Source organism: Coturnix japonica, chromosome 6 (assembly GCF_001577835.2).
Source record: "Coturnix japonica isolate 7356 chromosome 6, Coturnix japonica 2.1, whole genome shotgun sequence".
In the NCBI taxonomy this organism is placed as follows: Eukaryota; Metazoa; Chordata; class Aves; order Galliformes; family Phasianidae; genus Coturnix; species Coturnix japonica.
In genome coordinates, this window is record NC_029521.1 from 1,262,640 (window position 1) to 1,280,444 (window position 17,805).

A 17,805-nucleotide genomic window follows, 5' to 3' on the forward strand; every position below is an offset into this window, starting at 1 on the left:
GTCAAGAGATTCAAACAACTGTCAGGCAGAGAAAGAATCCCCAAGAATCCTCTACAAATGACACCTGCAATTTTCAAAGATCTCTCTGTTGAAAATTAATGCATTTGAACCCTTCATTTTAAGGGTGTTTTCTTAAGAGTGAGTGCTGCGTTATGAAACATCTTTCACAGTATAAAGAAAGAAAACAGGATCACCAATTCTCACTGGTTTTGGCAACTCTGTGCCTTGAGATTAGTAGTTAAGATGTTACAAGTGGCTGAAAAAAGAGTACAGAATGCACAGTGAAGCCTCCAGGAGTAAACTAATAATTACCTCTGATCAGACCACAGTGCTGAAAAACCAGCAGAAAAACACTTCTAATAAAGCCTTTCATTTAATTTTTCCATGAGCTTTCCCCCACATACACACTTTTGAAGTCTTCTAAGGTAAAAACTGATTTTAAAATGTAACTATTTTGAATTAAGAAGGCAAGCCTTCCTGTTTTGAAGGTATTAATCCACACATGCTTCTTGATTTCTTTCAAAAGAACTCCTGTCTTTGCTTTGCAAAGCATGTATTGAAAGTATTTGAAAGATTAAAATCATTTCCTTAACTTGCCTTGAATTGAAGTAACACAATTTACCTGAAACTGTTTAAACTGTCCAAAGATATGAACAGCTGCAGGCAGGCTATGATACAATGCCTTTGCCTTTAATTTGAAAAGTAAAGGCTATACCATAATTTTAAGCTCATTTGTATTTAACATCAAGCACTGCCCTGAAAGTATTTAGTGAATTACTTTTATGGGAAACAACCTCTGCCCTTCTGCTCACGTACCCTGCTAGGAAATACAAGGGAGGCGAGGGCTGGGGGCTTACTTTTGCTACTTGCCTCTGTTAGAACACTACTCACATGCTTTAAAAATCAAAGTACTAAAATTAATTTATAAGTAATAATTTGAAGTGAAATTGACTTTCTTTAATTACATTCAGTGTTATATACTGTGATGCATTACTAAATAAAAAAAATACCATCAGAAATGACAAAAATCCATGCTTAATTTAAGAAGGCCAATTACTTTAAGTGCTGTTACAGTCAGAAAAGTGATTCAAGGATTAATATGGAAACACACAATGTCATTTCTTCAATAGCTTCCAGATCAAATTCAATGCAAAAGCCAAAAGGTCACATTATTTTATTTTTTTTTCCCCTCTTTACCCCATGGCATGACAAACTTCCCACTGGAATTGGAGATTGGCTGAATACTTTCTTTCCTATCATTCTCTGCAGCAATAATGGCAATTATACATAATGTCACCAGACACACTCCTTTTCCAAGGAAAGCTTTCATTTTATCCAGGTAGAAGTTGAAGATTTCATGTTTGCCTGGAATCTAGACATCCGGCAGCCCTGCTCAAAGTGAATAACTAGGTGGTACAGAGCTTGTTTGTAATAAATGCTCAGAAAACCTTATTCCTTGTAGGAAAAGGAGCTTCGGTCCAGCCTGTTCCTCTCTCCATCACTGTACGCCAATGACAGAGGTGTCCGAGGACTCCCATCCTACATCGTTGCTCATTATAATGATGTTATGTTCCTCCATGGCTGGCTGCTTAAATTCTGTTCTTTTTTACTCTTCAAATACAACACTGCCAATTCAGGCTTCTCTGCAATGGTTCCAGCTGGCATGCCCCAACCAGCCAAAAAAAGAGGTGTTTTTAACAACATATGCGAACTCAACCACAGAGCTCATGAAGAAAAAGCCAATACTACTTTCCATTAGCATCAGATGTGCCCAACTGGCACATACCAGGTGCAGCTGGTCCAGAACTTCAGTGCCATTTTCCCTGTATTTGCATTAATGAAGCCAGTGCTTCACATCACAACTGATTTGCAGCATTACAGATAGGGACTGTGTAAAATACTCATTTCTCAATTTTCATTGCTATTTTCCATTGCAGATTAAGTACTGCAATAGTACTGGCCTGCAAAAATAAGTATGTTCACAGTAGACCATCTCAGGATCAATAGCCAGCTGTAAAGCTATTGATAGCATAATTCCTGTAACTTCCAATCAAATGCCCTTGACAGGTATGACTCAGAAATAAACCTACCACGTAACTGCTGTAGGAAAGAAAAACTTCTGTGAAAGTCACTACACTGAAAACCAAGTTCTTTCTGTGTACCATAATTAATCACGAAGCTTTCAAGTTAACGTGGCATTCATGAGCATAAAGAGAAAAATGCCTTCAGTCTTAAAATAATAGTTTAGAAACTGAAAATAAGATTAGGTTTAAGGGCTTCTGGGGGGTTGGTTGGTTGGGTTTTGGCTTGTTTTCTTTCCCTGTAGGAATAGAAATTCACTGACAGTCTAAGGTTCTTCAAATGTTTCTTCTGTAGAACTTCTGCACAATACTACCCTTAACCAGATAACACTGTTACTCCTTGAGACCAAGAAGTGAACACTGACCTTTCACAGGTCTAATAGCATTTCATTAATGAAATGGAGCCATAAAAAATTAACTGGGTTGTTTTACATTGTGTAATACATTTATGTAGGAAAGCAGAGAGTCCTCATAACAGAGACAAAGTGTTTCCAACACTACGATTATTCCAGCAAAAGCAAAGCTATTACTCACATTCTCTTCAAAAATACGACTTTCTATTCCTCACTGCCTTCATTTTTGTATCTAGTTCTCATGATCCTTCTCAAATCCTTCCTTTGAATCTACACCTCTTCTCTTACCCTGGAAGCACACTTTCAACTCATTATTACTCAATTTCATCTTACTGTGGGAAGCACCCACTGCTTTTAACCTATCCTCATTTTAGATCCTGGTTAGATTCTTAATTAAAGTTGCCAGACTACCAATTTTTGTGTCAGAAAATGTGATTATTGATGTTTCTAATTCCAGGAGGTCAGCAAAATAAAACATTACACTTCTCAGCAGGCCTTTACACACTGATATTATATATATGCAAAACCACAAAAGATACTTCTGTAGACCAAAAAGCAATTCAAGCCACAAGCACAGCTGAAACTTAGGACAATACAACACAGCTGACTGCTATTGCAAGGTCTTTAACAGGTAGATAGATACAGTTCCACATAGCACTGTATGAACAGCCATTGGCAAAGTTAAATCATTTTTTCCCCAGAAAACTGAGATCTGATACTATGAATTAGCATGGTATTTTCATACAAACCTTTAACTAACAGTGCATTTAATAAGACCTAGTCCTTTGAGTTCTTACTGGATCTGCTTCCCTTCAGAACGTGTCATCTAATTTCATTGCCTAAAAAATTTCTAAAGAAATTCCAAACACAGCCTCAGTCACATTGGGAAGGTTTTCCTTCCCATTTCACATTTCAGAGCTTTCTCAAGACAACACAACAAAGAGAAGATGTGGCAGAAAAGAGATTCAGTCTCTCATTCCAGCTTCAACAGCCGCACAGCACATCAGCAAGAAAGGAGACTTGCCTTATCTATGGCTTATGTGAGTTACTATAGGTCCTCACCATCATTTTCATAAGCAGCAATCTCATCAGCAGAAATCTCCCACTGTGATCAACAGAAAGTAGATTTCTTGCCTCTTCTGAAATTACACACAAGCCTTATATGAGAAAAATAATAAAACACAGACTGAATCACAAAGATCCACCACCTATGTGAAACCTCTCTGCTATTCTGTGAACCCTTATTTTTCATTATATAAATATAGGAGAACCATGTGCTATGTATAAACTGCCTTTCTCCCACTTAACAGATCAGTGTGCCACTGAGAAGAGTTGGAACGCTACAGCTTTCAAATCTGAAGTCTCTGAAAGGTCACTATTCCAGAAGCAAGTTTTTACCCATTTCTTCACCAAAAAAAGTGACAAAATCTAAAGCTGGTTTCGCACAAGGGGAAGTTACACAGTTTGAACCCTGCTTCTACCTTCTCCATTTAGGCACCCGGTTCTTTAAAATTTCTGCATCTTCCCTGTGAAATCTTTCCATCTTTTGTTATAGGTTCCAAATCACCATTACAGGCTGATGCTACTTAAATTGAAGTTATGAGTACAGACTTCTATCTGTTGCTCCAGTGACAAATAAGGCATATTTTATCATAAGTATAAACATATTAATAAATTCGTTCAGTGATACAGTGACTACTCTGCATTCTGATCATTAAGACTGCTCTTTTTCCTTTACTTACCACTGCAAAAATTATACTACAAAATACATGTCTGATAAGGGATGAGTAATTCATGAGGTAAACATTTTTCAGCTCCCGTATAGCACGGCATTACTAAAAAATGAGATTTCTTTAAGTTGTGCAGTGTTATTTCATCTTCAGAAACTCTGACAGTTTCCAGGAGGACACCAAGAGACTGACTGTTTTTTAGAGATCAGCAGACGGACAAACTTAAAACATTACTCGAAAAAGTAGATTTTTTTTTTTTTGATTTTTTTTTTTTTTCCACATAGCAGATAGAGAAGGTCTATTTGTTAAACAACAGAAACCCAATGCTGAAAACTCTCCACAATTACAAACATGTTGTTCAAGTGACCTCCCTCTTCAGGGCCAGCAGTCAATTCCCGCATGTTGAGCTGAAGATGCTCAAGCACAGCTCTGCTGAAGCAAACTAATGAGGGCATTGGGCATGCCTTGAAAGCCAGGTGCTGTTCTTGAGCTCAGCATGCAATTTCCTGGGAACTACGTTATTCATCCACTACTCACCAGTGTCTGCCCAGAGCTGGCAAGCTTCAATTACCAAATGCTTCTTTATTGAAACTCCATCTTATGAAAAAGTCCTTCTGATGAAATTAGTATAAAGTAGACATCCCATCCATGACAAATAGCTAAGGAAATAATACATGGACAGCTACACAACACTCTACACTGGAAGGAAGACACCACCTGTGGTAGCCTTTCATTCCCCTTTACTGTTTCTTTTATGGGTGACAAGTCTATCTGTGATAAGTGGAGAAGGTGAATTTGATATCCGAATTTACAGATTATGAGAATTAAAGACTTCAGGATTTGGTGCTGAAATCTCAAGTCTTTGCCAAGAGCAAAGAAACAGATGTATTACTGGAAAAAGAGGTAGTTTAGTTCAGTAACCAGGTTTGCTACCAGGGAAAATAGGTGACAGCAGTGTCACCTATTTTCCCTGACACAGGACATCTGCAGTTTTACCAAGGCCAGGATTCTCTGGGGATTAAACTGCCTTCCCCTTTGAAGATTTCTAAGTAAAGCAGCCTAATTTCTTTCAGGCTTGCAAAATAAAAGCTACAGATTAGAAAGTGCGAAAGAAAAGCATGTATAAAAATGATGTTTGTAAGGCATCCTTTTAAAACCCTCTGTTATTCTGGAAAATTACTGCTAGAATAATTTTAATTTTAAGCTCAACTCTCTGCTAAATAGCAACATGGTCAGCACTACTGAGATGTACTTACAGTGCTGGCTTTGTTTCCAGTGTTTACTGTTCTAAGATTACATAGGACAGTAAGTCAACAACAGTCTATTTGCTGGGTTCTTACATTTTTGAGTCAACTGATTACCTCTGTACAAGTATCACGGCAACCTTCTCATGCTTAAAATAAGTGTAATTAAAAGTATGTAAGAGCCTCGATTGATTTCCCACTTAAAATCATCACCATCGACTTCCATTTGGCTGTTGAAGAAACAGCTAATGACAGAAGTCAACCTCTTGTACAGCTTTCTTTTCTTGTTGTTTTTAAGCTACAAGTAGCCCAAATTAGTAAAACAAATATCTCACTGATTCATCCATGAAAAACCTCCATTACATAGCAATAATACAAACATGGAGCTACACGGCAATTGCTGAAGACTGTGTATAAGATCTAAACTATATGCAGAGATGCACGTAAGATGATCTTTCCAACTGCAATCTAACCTCAATTTCCTTTTTTTTATATTCTTTTCATACCAAGTCACCAGACCAAAATTCATACACATCACACTGTAAACACAAAGTATTTGCAGGGTTTTAAAACATGCAATAGAAAATTTATCATCCCCATTACAGAATCCATATCCTAAGATGAAAGTACTGAAAATACTCTAAGTTAATCATATGGAACAATGTTCCTACCAGTTGAGCGGGGTAAAATGAAAATAAAAAAGTAGGCAGATACTTCGCTCAGAGCTTGACACAAACTGAGTTTTATATTTCTTCTTATTGCTTCTTTACACCCTTCAAAAGGTATTACATTCCCATGTGCAGAGGCTTCTTTTTGCTATGCTTCTGCACAAAGTACAAATTTTGCTGAAGAAGGTGCAGCAGACGTAGTGAAAACTGTAACTTTTGGTTTAATTCCAGGAAACATAACGCTGTGAAAATTACTCCAAAAGCAGAATAGTAAGAGGAGGCAAAAATGTGTGAAAAAAAATATGGTAACAGTTACTTTGAAAATTAATCCTTAGAGGGAATAGTACTCAGCTCTGATAGAAAGTGTATTCCGGGAATGGGTAGATGCCATGTTGAACTTCCCTGCACAGCTATATGACCCTTGCCAATCAATGAAAATGCTTTATTAATATTTTACTTCAGAAGTGTGAGATAATTCAAACTTTGGCTTTTCTCTGTAGGTGTTGCTAAGCAACTTCGCTGCTTGTCTGAGAATTAGTTCTCACTGCAATCTTTCCTTCAAACCAAAGACCTGTGTCACTTAAAACACTATCCCCTTTGCCAGAGAGAGGCCCAGCAAGTTCTATCCCTCCCAATGCTTGTGTTTCCCTTTCCCTAGTTAAATTTAACAACGTCTGAAATTCTCTGCTTTACTCACCATAATCGCTGTCATAAAAGACAATGAATTTCTGCCACCGCAGCTCCGTGACCAATTTCAGCATAACATCATTGAGGCGGACCGGTGGCCGGGCAGCCAGCGTGTACTCCTCCTCCTCCAGGCTGGGGTTCAGGTGGCAGGCCGTGCGTGGGGAGCCTCCCGTGTTGCGCTGCACAAAGAGATGTGGGATGTGCATGGCATCTGTCAGGGACTGCAGGGCGTTGGCTGAGGCACAACCTGTGGAGGTCACCAAGGCTAAGATCCCCAAGGTCATCAGGTCGCAGGCTGCAGAAGACAAGAAATAAAGGTGGGTTAGAACAGGTTCACAAATTCCTTTGACTGACTTGCGCACCAGAAAGGGGACATGACAGGCTTTGCCCTTGTCATTAAGGCAGAGTGGAAGAGATTTGTTACAGTTCAGCTGAAGCCTTTTAAAGATCACAGTGTATCTTTATGGTAAGCAACAGTATCTTCACTCTGTACAGATAAGATTAATCTGGGGACATAAGACATTACTGCTGCCATTTCTTCATACCAAAGCCAATCTAAATGGAGACTCCAGCCCTCAGTGCAAGGCAGAGGCAGGAACCAAACTCCAGATCTTTACAACTCACTTCACTGCTTTCCCCTCTCTGCTGCATGCTCCCTATGTGGGCTTTGGATAACAAAGAGCAATTTTTGTTTCAAGGATTTATTTTAAACAACAGAGTTTTGAAAGATTTTTAAGTTGATGAAGAAACACTCACTGAGTGCCTCTCAGAGCAACAACAAAAGCGCTCATTAGAAGAAAGGCAATTCATGAATGACTAAACAATTATTAGTAACACTGTAGTTCCCTTTAGAAGATCAGGGAAAGCATGAAGCAATGAAAAATAGATATAGATATTTGAGACTGTTTGTTTCCAAGAATGAAGCAAAACCAAGCTTGAAGCACAGCCTGACAGGATGGGCAATGCCAGCAGCAGAGGCCTGCAGCCTGGGCCTACCAGGCTTGCTTCTCCTCAGGGTGAGCCTGACTTCAGCTGGAGTTACAGAAGGTTTTCACTACAGCCCCTAAAGCTTTACCTCAGCAGCTACTCTGTCAATGCTGGGGATATGCACAGCATATCCCAGGAGCTCTCAACAGCCACAAGCCTTCAGATAGGAGCCCAGGGCTTCTCACTGATCTCCTCCCTCGAGGAGGGCTGGGGGTCTGCTCAGGGTTCAGCTCTCTGGGGGAAACAGACCCAGCAGAAACAGGAAAATGAACACAGGGTTCAGGAAGGGTTCCTTTGTCCTCCTTTTACCAATGCTTTCATATGCATCTCCACATTCACAGATCAAAAAGCCAAAGAAGAAGGAGAGTTTATGAATAATTAATAATAATTAGCTGTTAATTATCGATTAATATAGATTTTTATAAAGTCGTGGCAACTGAATGCATACAACTGTGCCTAATTCAACCAGTGAATCATTTCACCAAATATCCTCTTACAGAAAACAAATTTATTTCACGTTGATAGGAGTTAACTGAAAAAAAAAACCAAAACCATTTAATCTTCTCTACAGAGCATTCAACATGTATCCTAATGCAACACAGAAACACAAAGTGCTTCCCAAATTATTTTCTTGATGATCTTTACAATAAACACATGTCAGCTCCATTATCTAAATTTTTTACTCTGCATTAATTATAGTTATATGAAATCGTACTTTGTTCTTCCTGAGAGCTGACCTGATTTAGCAACATGAAGGCATTACATTTGCCAAATGGGAGATCCAGGTTTGGGAACAGACTTGATTTCCCAGGCTCCTTGCCAGAGAAAACTGAACATGTCATACAGGTAATTTATTTAGTCACAGCAGGGGAGGGAACAGGAAATGGAGAAGTGGGAACAGAGGGAGAGAATGGCAGAGCAGAGCTGCAGACCCCCGCAGAGAGCACCAGCCACTGAGCTTTGCTGCACCAAGGGTGAGAAAAGCAAAGCTCCGCAGACCCACAGAAGGAAGAGTTTGCTTGCACAAACAAGACAGAAGGACAGAAGAAATAAAGCCCTTTCTTACAGAAGACTGCATTCAGAGAGTCACTTATTCACGGAACACAGAACCTATCATCAGTTTCATTACAAGAGAGATCTTCATTCCGAAGGTGACAGTAATCAAAAGCTGCTCTCTTACCAGCAGCAAAAAGATCAGTGGTACAACAGACCACAGCAAACGGTCCCCCATTTTTCTTGGCACAGACTGCAGCTGAAATATTTCAGCAAAGACTGCTTTGGTTGAGGGATTTTCAGTGTTTTGCAGTTTATGCCAATGGTTTGAAATGAAGAATTAGCCAATCAGCTTCTACATTCTGATATTTTGTCAACTGATTGTGTTCTGCCTGAAAGCATATGCTACACAGCAACTCTTTTTTCCTCTTGCCTTTCTGTTTTCACATAGTACAGCAAGCAATAAAAACTGGAATGACTAAGGAAAAGAGGTTTTGTATTTTCTGAATCACTTTCTTCAGTCAAATTACAGAATGTGAAACCAAACGTGTCATAATTTCAATAGAAGACTTGCAATATATAAAAATACAATGGATTCCAAGACGTTTAACCTCCACAGTCCTCACTGAAGGCTAAGAATAAGCTTTCAGCACATTTAGAAGAAAACTGCTTTCTACATGAGTAGCACAGCAGGGAACAACTACAGAAGTATAACAGACTCTAGTTCATTAACTCATCAACTCTCAACACATCTTGAAATCGCCTAGCAAGAGAATGTTCAAGAGATACACAATCTCAGAGGAAAACTGCTGACTTCCTTTTTTAGGATTTCCCTACTTACACTCTGTGGCACAAGAAAAGATGGGTAATTTTGCCTTACCTCACGCTAGCTATTGATATAGGTGGGTTTGCTTAGCAATAGAGATTACTACATTAGATTAAGAACCAATATATTATATTAGCAAGATGAATCCATACGTGATAGTTCTAAAACTTTCCACTTCAACTTTAGTGGGTGAACAGTGGTGTTTTCCTCAATAATTTGGTGCTGCAGACATAATAGAACACTTTCATCTTTAGCTTCAAAGATTTTGCCTCACGAGAAGAACTGGTGTCACAATAGAGGACTTTTATCTTTTGCCTCCAAAGGTGAAAGGACATTTTCCTTGGGTTCCACATATACTGTTTTTAAAAGCTGCTCACTATGGCCTAATAAGCAATGGAAATTTTCCAAAGTGGATGAAAGTGAGTCAAAGGCCTCAGTGATGAAGCTGATAGTGAAAAATGGGGAAGAAGTAGGTGGGCACTTGACCACCCTAGATACCACTGAAAGGATATTAGCATGTATTGATGAGTCCTTGAAAAGGAATGAATATGTATGCCAATGTACTGCATATGTATGCCTTAACTACTCAAATGTAGGTTGTTAAATCTGAGAGGGTGCACTTGCTTGTCAAATGCTGGTATGTATTGCAAGGAATAAAAGAATGCTGCTTTCTAACAGCACATTGGAGTTAGAGGGTTCTTTCCCTGGATTTTGGATGATACTATGGATTCTGAGCAACTACTCAACTCAGCACGTGACTGAGTAGATCCTTAATTATGTACCTCAGCTATCATTTCATATGCACCTCAAATAGGACTTCAACTTCTTGCAGACAAGTTGCACAAATCCACTCTTTATTTTTTTATAAATGAAACAGAAGTTTGAAACACTGTGGCTCCTACAAGTTTCTTAGTGTAAGGGAGAGATGAATCCAAATGCACTGATTTTTAGTGATTATCTTTTTAATTACTAGAGATGTACCACACTTTCATCTAGCTAAGATTCTTTCATATTTATTTACCCTGAAGATAATATTCTCTAGTTTCAAGAAATAAAAAAATAATGATTTTTAATTTGAGTTCTACTGATAAAAGAGACAGTGTTGTGGTAAACTCCAGATCACACTGCTATATGATTAGCAATAGTTATTAGTTTCCTGTATTGAATATCTTCATCACTGTCAGGACACATCTTAAGAGGATACCACCATGCCACAAACCATACTGTAAGAAATGTTCATGGTGACCTGGTAAAAACAGGATCACTACACTTAAAACAATAAATCTGCATTCAAACCATGTAAGTAGATTAAACTAGTTAATGGTGCTATTGGTCCAAGTTCTAACAATAGATTAGATGATCTCAAGCTTATATTTGATTTGTTTCCTAAATTATCAATTAATCCAGTTTCTAATCATCTCAGTGAAATATCTCTCCTAACCTGTTCTTTGGAAGCCCACTTTCAGAACAACCTTTTTCCCACACGCTTGACCTTTTTTTCTTCTTAAAGTGCTATTTCTATTACAGAGGAATAGATGAATTCTTTATCCATTGCATTGTTGTTCATTTCTGAACATCTACCTTCTCTGTAGTCAACATCTGATAAAATCTTGAATAAAGGTGCTATCTTTTCACAATATTAGCAGAAGTAACATGTTGGTACTTTGGGGGAGCCTTCTTACATCCATTTCTCTAATTTGATTCTAGTATCATAGTGATATATACTAATTTTCTTTCCTCATTTGTTCAGTTCATCTCTAGCTCTAAACAAATTCCATTAAGATCACAAATGAGACTGGAAGAGCAGCTGATTTTTTTCATATTGCATCTTATCCTCACTGCCACTTTCAACATGTGGAACTCTTCATGGTGTATGAGAGAATGCCATAATTCTGCCTTGCTACAAGTACATTTAAGATTATACTGTCCTATCATTGATTCCTGTATTGCCATCCTATCTTTGAAGACATATGAACACTGTAAACTTTGGCACCAACTTCATAAGGATAACTGCATTAAGGGCTTTTGCTCAAATCTCACTGTAATTGAATCTCTCTGCATGGAACCAAAATACTCCATGAGACACTGCTGACCTGCTCCTGGTAACATGACAGTATTGTTATCTTTCAGTCCCCTTTTCTTTTGTTTATACATTTATCAACAGTCCAGCTGCCACTGATTTCTGATCTAACAAGACATCCTCCTACTGGTATTCACACTGCCTCTTCCAACATCTAAGCCCTGACATCTCTCACTTCTGTGTATCACTACAGCTGGTCCTACCCACTTTGGTCACCATTACATAAATCCTCCCTTATTTTCTTTTTTGCTTGAATTATTTTCTTCTTTTCCAGTTTGACTAGCCCTTAAGAGCTCATTACCGCACAGCAAATGGAGTATCATCCTAATCAAACAACTTGAGTTTTTAAACAATTTCACTGTTTGAAAATCTGCCTTTTCTTTTTTCTTCTTAGGAAGACCCTCAAATGAAGGATGAGAACATCAATCAGACTCAGCAAAGGAATGGAAATACAGTACACACTGAACACACCTGGTATTTTTGGTGCAGTACTCTGCAATGAAATGATTAACAAAGTTGGCACTTAAGTGTTTTTAATTAAGTTTCAAAGCTACTATCCTGCTGAGATGAAGTACTCTACATTTGTCTTAGTACTATCATTGCTGTCATCCTGGCTAAAAGTCATTTTTCTTGTAGTTTATCTTAGCAAACCAGAAGGAATAAAAATAATTTTTTTATTAAAAACATCAAATTCAAGGGAACATATGAAATTGTGGGAAAAGTATATTTTGGCATACTAAATCCTTGTATTTCATGGGATTATTATCAATTTATGTGATTTAAACTGCTGCAAGTCAAACCAAGTAGCCGAGCTATCAAAATACTGTGTGTTATACACAATTAGTTATTGTATTATTCGTGCATACAAAATCTAATCATCCATTTGATTCATTAGTCAATTTATAAACAAAAAGATGCACATAAAAAGTTTTGAGTAAAACATTCTTATAGGGAAGAATTGGGAGATAAAAATACATCGGGTCAGGAAGGCGGTAAGCTGTATCTTTAATCAAGACATTAAGTGCTCAGGAAACTCATTCATGGAGGTATTTTTTAACTTAAATGGAAAAGGTCTTTCTGGGAGATGTGTCTGGAGCACTGAGATGAGATGAAAAAGATGACAGTAGGAGGAAAAAGACTGCAGCCCTCCCAGCAGGTGTTTAAAACAAGATGGATGATGACAGTTTCATCACAAAGAAAAAATAGCAAACAACACTAAGCAGGGAAGCATTTTCATGCATATATAAACAAAACAAAACAAAAAAAAATGTTTCTGAAGTAGTACGTGAGAAACTTCTACAGCCAAGAGCTAAAATATACAGCAAATGCAGTCCTGCAAGAAAGAGGCAAGACTATTAACTATCTACATTTTAATTCTCTTCAGGCCGTGACAGGTATTTAAGATTTAAATGCCTTTGTGCAAATTCACTCTATTGGGCACACAAAATTAGAGAATAATCTTATTAATACCACTAAAGATGCTTCTATTAAATGTGTTGATCTACAAAAAAAGATTAACTCCTACTACTGATGAATTGAGGACAATATCAAAATCAGCTATGTAAGCATTCAACCTGATGACTCACTAAATTGAGTTTCCAAAGGAATGTGTTCTTCCTTAATTCATGTTTGATGGTGTTTGGTTACTCTTCAGCTTCTTTCATTAATTGAGAAAGGCAATTTATAAAAAATTTACATTATTAGTACCTAATGACTGTCATTTTATGCAGCTCCTCTTTCTTCAGATATTCAACAGTAAGAATCTTTTTCTTTCCCTCATTTTTAAGGGCTTCTGCTTCTCCGTATGTTCTACATTTATATTATACCTCCCCCTTTTCAAGTAACTAAGATTTTATTCTAAAAGCCCACATGAAGCTATAGTTACTTGTCACAACAGAATAACTGTTAAAAGAGAGAACAATATAACAAATGTCAAAAGTAAAAATATTTTATGTAGCACTTTTATTGCTGTATTGCTTTACATGCACTGAAGTTGAACATTTCTCACCCTACCACACAGACCTTCAATCCAAACATAAGACACCTTAAAACGAGAATGCAAATTTAAAATTAGTCATGGTTTAACCAAAAGCAACCAAAACTCCTCATTAGCCCTAATTAGACTGTGGGTTTCTGGATATAGTGCTTTAAGAACAATATATATTTCCTCTCTTTCATTTAAGAAGCTGTTCAGTACTTTAGACCAGTATCCGGGCATTCTTGATATAATTACATTGGAAGCTCCAGAAAAGTCTAACATAGCCTCACCACAGATGCTGATGTAAATCATGTTCCTGATGTAAATCATGCTAGTCAGATGGATAAGCTTGCTAGACTTCACAAAAACTCAATGCAGATACTGAAAATAAATGAACTGTATACTCAGCAGAGAAGCAGAGCAAACTTTTATGTTTGCCCCTTCCAAATCCATGCTCTCAGAGCCCAACATCAAGCAAACATTCCTTTCAGCATTCCTTTCTTAAAGCTGCGTTAAGAAGAGTCTACAGGAATTCATTACAAGGTTCTCTCCATTTCCAAGCAGCCAAGCACACTTTCTTCCGACAGACTGTAATCCCAACAACAGCACCAAAACCTGACACGTCACATTACCAGAGCATCCCAGACAAGACACCAACAGAGAGGTACAGGCTGCCTCTAACCTCCATGTGAATGAGAAAAGAACATTGCTAAAGCCTTGTAAGCTCATATCATTGCCTTCAGTGAAACTACAGAGGAAATAGTTATCGTCCAGCACTGAAATTTTCATTGTGAGACCTCCATGGGGTATTTTTTGCTACTTACTCTCCTAACAACTACCAACTAAAAGGAATAATTACCACGTAACCTGTTTCTGGTTATTTCTTCCTTCAAGGTTTCCATCTTGAAGGAAGTTAGGTGTTTTTCTTAGCAACCGAATCTTAGCAACAAGAATGGTAAGTCTGTTGAAGAATATATACATGTACATATAATATAATATATATATTATATTATATTTTGTGTATATATATATATATACACACACACACACAATATATATATATATATTATATATATATGTTATATATATACAATATATATATATATATATTATATTCAGCCCTATAGCTGAACATTTAGGTTTCTACTTTAGGAAACATTCTTAGTAGGCCAGCTCACATCACTAAGTGATCCAAAAAAATAGATATGCATCACTGCTTATATTCTCTAAGATAATTATTTCAGAAGGCCAGCAGCTGTAAGGAAAAGACTGAAGGAAAACAGTATACATATATATTAGTGAGCATGTTAAGTGTATGTGTAGTGTATGTCAAAATATCTCTGATAAAGAAACATATAAAAAATGCATCTCATCAGTAAAGGAAAGCAAGAGATTTAGACATGTTTACACAAAAATTTCAGAAATAATATTATTTGACAGCTGCTCATGTTTACTGAAATTCAAGCATTCAGCAGTGTAAACTAAAGAAAGGGTGAGGGGAAGAAAAATGAAATTTTATATATATATTCCTTCTCCAACACCATGCCACCTCACTCCCCCAAAGCAAGAACTGCTTGCTGTTTGTTCCTCACAGGACCAAAAGGCACACTGGCAGTACAACCTTTCTTGTGCTGCTTTACCAATAGGGGAAGCAATATTTTGAAAAAGCTTGCCTACAACTGTATGCCTTACTGATACATTGTGGGCTTTCTTAGAACCACAGAATGGCCTGGATTGAAAAGGACCACAATGATCATCCAGTTTCAACCCCCTGCTATGTGCAGGGTCACCAGACCAGGCTGCCCAGAGCCACATCCAGCCTGGCCTTGAATGCCTCCAAGGAAGGCGCATCCACAGCCTCCTTGGACAACCTGTTCCAGTGTGTCACCACCCTCCGGGTGAAAAACTTCCTCCTAATATCCAACCTAAACCTGCCCTGTCTCAGTTTAAAACCATTCCCCCTTGTCCTATTTGCTATCAATGCATGTTGATTGTTTGAATCTGAATTCTTTGGAAAAGATCCCTAGGATGCATGGCTCTAGCATTAACGACCAGCTACTCTGCATTAACCAGGCAATGTTCTCAGCATATATAAGCTGTCTGAGCTCCCTGACAATACCTGGACTGTCCTTTACCTCTAAATAGCAGTCATGCCTTGTTTCCTCTTTATCTCCATGTTTCAGCATTTTCAGTAAACAGTTATTGTAACAGCTTGTTACACACATGGAAAGATCACCCACTTTTGGCATGACGGCTGAAGAAATGCTTTTGTTTTATAGGAAGTGTTTACTCACCAAATTGCATAATTCCTTTCCCTAGAATGCACACTGACTACAGCATATTGAGGCTTAAAGTAATTTCCCTGGAAAAGCAAACCAATTTCAACACACAACACCATGTTTTGTGTCACTATCAGCCTGATAAAACACTAGCTGCCATCCACGAGAAGATAACAAGGGCGGACGGAGAGAAGAGATATCTAGACCAGCCTTCTGTTGGCTTTTATGTAGTTAAAAGTAAGATTCGAAGTGGTGAACAATACGCCATAAAGAAGAAATACAGTTATCAGAACTAGCTTTCATTTAGCTTACAGGAGCATGTTAATAGCTCTCTTCAGTCTTTAATAATCTAAAATAAAACATGAAAGTCCCCTCAGACCAAGTAAAGCTGCTCTATGGTCAAAGCAGTTCAGCTTCCATACAATTGAGTGACGCCACCAAGTGGTGAACAAATATGCCAGTTGTTTTCCAAATACATATATTTTTTTGTTTAATCTTCATTGAAAACACTACTTTCTGTGCAGAAAAGCTGCCAGCATGAAATCAGAGCAGGGCATATGTCACTGCTCAAAGTCCACTGAGAGTACACATTGAAAGATAATTGATGGCTTTGTTTTACAAAAGAGATCTGATACTGCTCTCTGGCTCCTCCAAAGAAGGTAAGAATCTGAGAGTAAAGCAGCTTTATAGCCAATAATCTACTTTATAGCTGAATTTTGCTTGCCTTTGCACTTGAGTGGATATGGAAGACTGAGCCAGTAAAGACTGCATTGGGTATTAAAGGAGGAAAAAAGGATGTGGGGGTTTTTTTGACAGCGATTTACAAGTATCAGTCAAGACATGAATTATCCAACCATTTCAACTTCTTGTAGATTTTATTACATTTTACTAAAAAATAACAATAAAAAACCTCAACTGAGTGGTACCTGGCAGGAAGTCTCCAAAATAACTGCGCTCTTCTCAACAACGCGTAATTCCATTAGTAATGTTTTCCTGCCAGAATTACAGCTTAACATGAAGTTTGAAACAGAATAAGCATTTCTGGGAATTTTAAACGAAGCATGGTTTTACAGAGCTGCACGTTAGTCACAATGGCATCAATACTACCCTAAATCACCAGGTCGAACCAGACAGCTTTGACTCCTTTTTTTTCTGTCCTTCTACATCAGTTCAAGGTAGCATTAACTGCAAACCATCTCAGTTATTTGAGGGGCATACAACTGTGTTTTTTCCTGAATAGCGGCGCATTTAACTTCCACTCCCACAGCAAGTTCTTCAATAACTGCTTTCTTTTGCCCTTCAGCACAGACTAAACTCCATTTTCTCACCCTCTGCTTCTTTCACCTGCTTCTCATCACAGATCATAATGCTATACAAGTATATTTTCCCCACCTTCATTAGCATTCAGCAGGGATGCCCAGCTCTGCTGCCTCCTTAGGGGCTGTTTTGCATGTACACGCTGAGTATTATTTTAACGTCAGTGTGGCTCAGGCTGAGTTCCGGCATGCACAAAAGGAAAACACTCTATTGCCATTTACAAAAAGCAGTCAAACGTGGTGGTTTCAGACAAGCTGATAAAACCTCCGAGTTCCTGGTAGCGAGAAACTCATTTGGATTCTGAGCAGTATTGACAAGCAACAAAACACGTTGCTTGCCCGTCTAATTAGCAGCAAATGATACATATGCACAAAAAGTGCCAAGAGAAACTTTGATTATTTTCCTCTTGTTGCACTCTCCCTCCCATTAAATTGTTTTTTTGTATCCTGCCCTATGCTGAAAACCAGGGGGGGGGGGGGGGGGGGGGGGAGGCACCAGTCTGAGCATAGCAACGTTACTACCAAACAAACTGCAAGAGATTTCTCCATCCCCTTGTTTCCCCGGCACACATTGCACGTGCTG

The 17,805-nt window shown here is 38.1% G+C and overlaps 1 protein-coding gene across 4 annotated transcripts in view; it reads right to left on the reverse strand.

Annotated features, from left to right (window-relative positions):
- Window positions 1–17,805, reverse strand: part of GRID1 (glutamate ionotropic receptor delta type subunit 1) — a 484,592-nt gene that overhangs the window by 281,913 nt on the left and 184,874 nt on the right. For all 4 annotated transcript variants that reach the window (XR_004307682.1, XM_032445260.1, XM_032445261.1 and 1 more), the window contains exon 3: window positions 6,774–7,058. Coding sequence is in view for 3 of the 4 variants with exons in the window: in XM_032445260.1 (XP_032301151.1) it covers window positions 6,774–7,058 (285 nt within the window). In the remaining variant the exon portion in view is untranslated. The remainder of the gene's footprint in view (window positions 1–6,773; window positions 7,059–17,805) is intronic.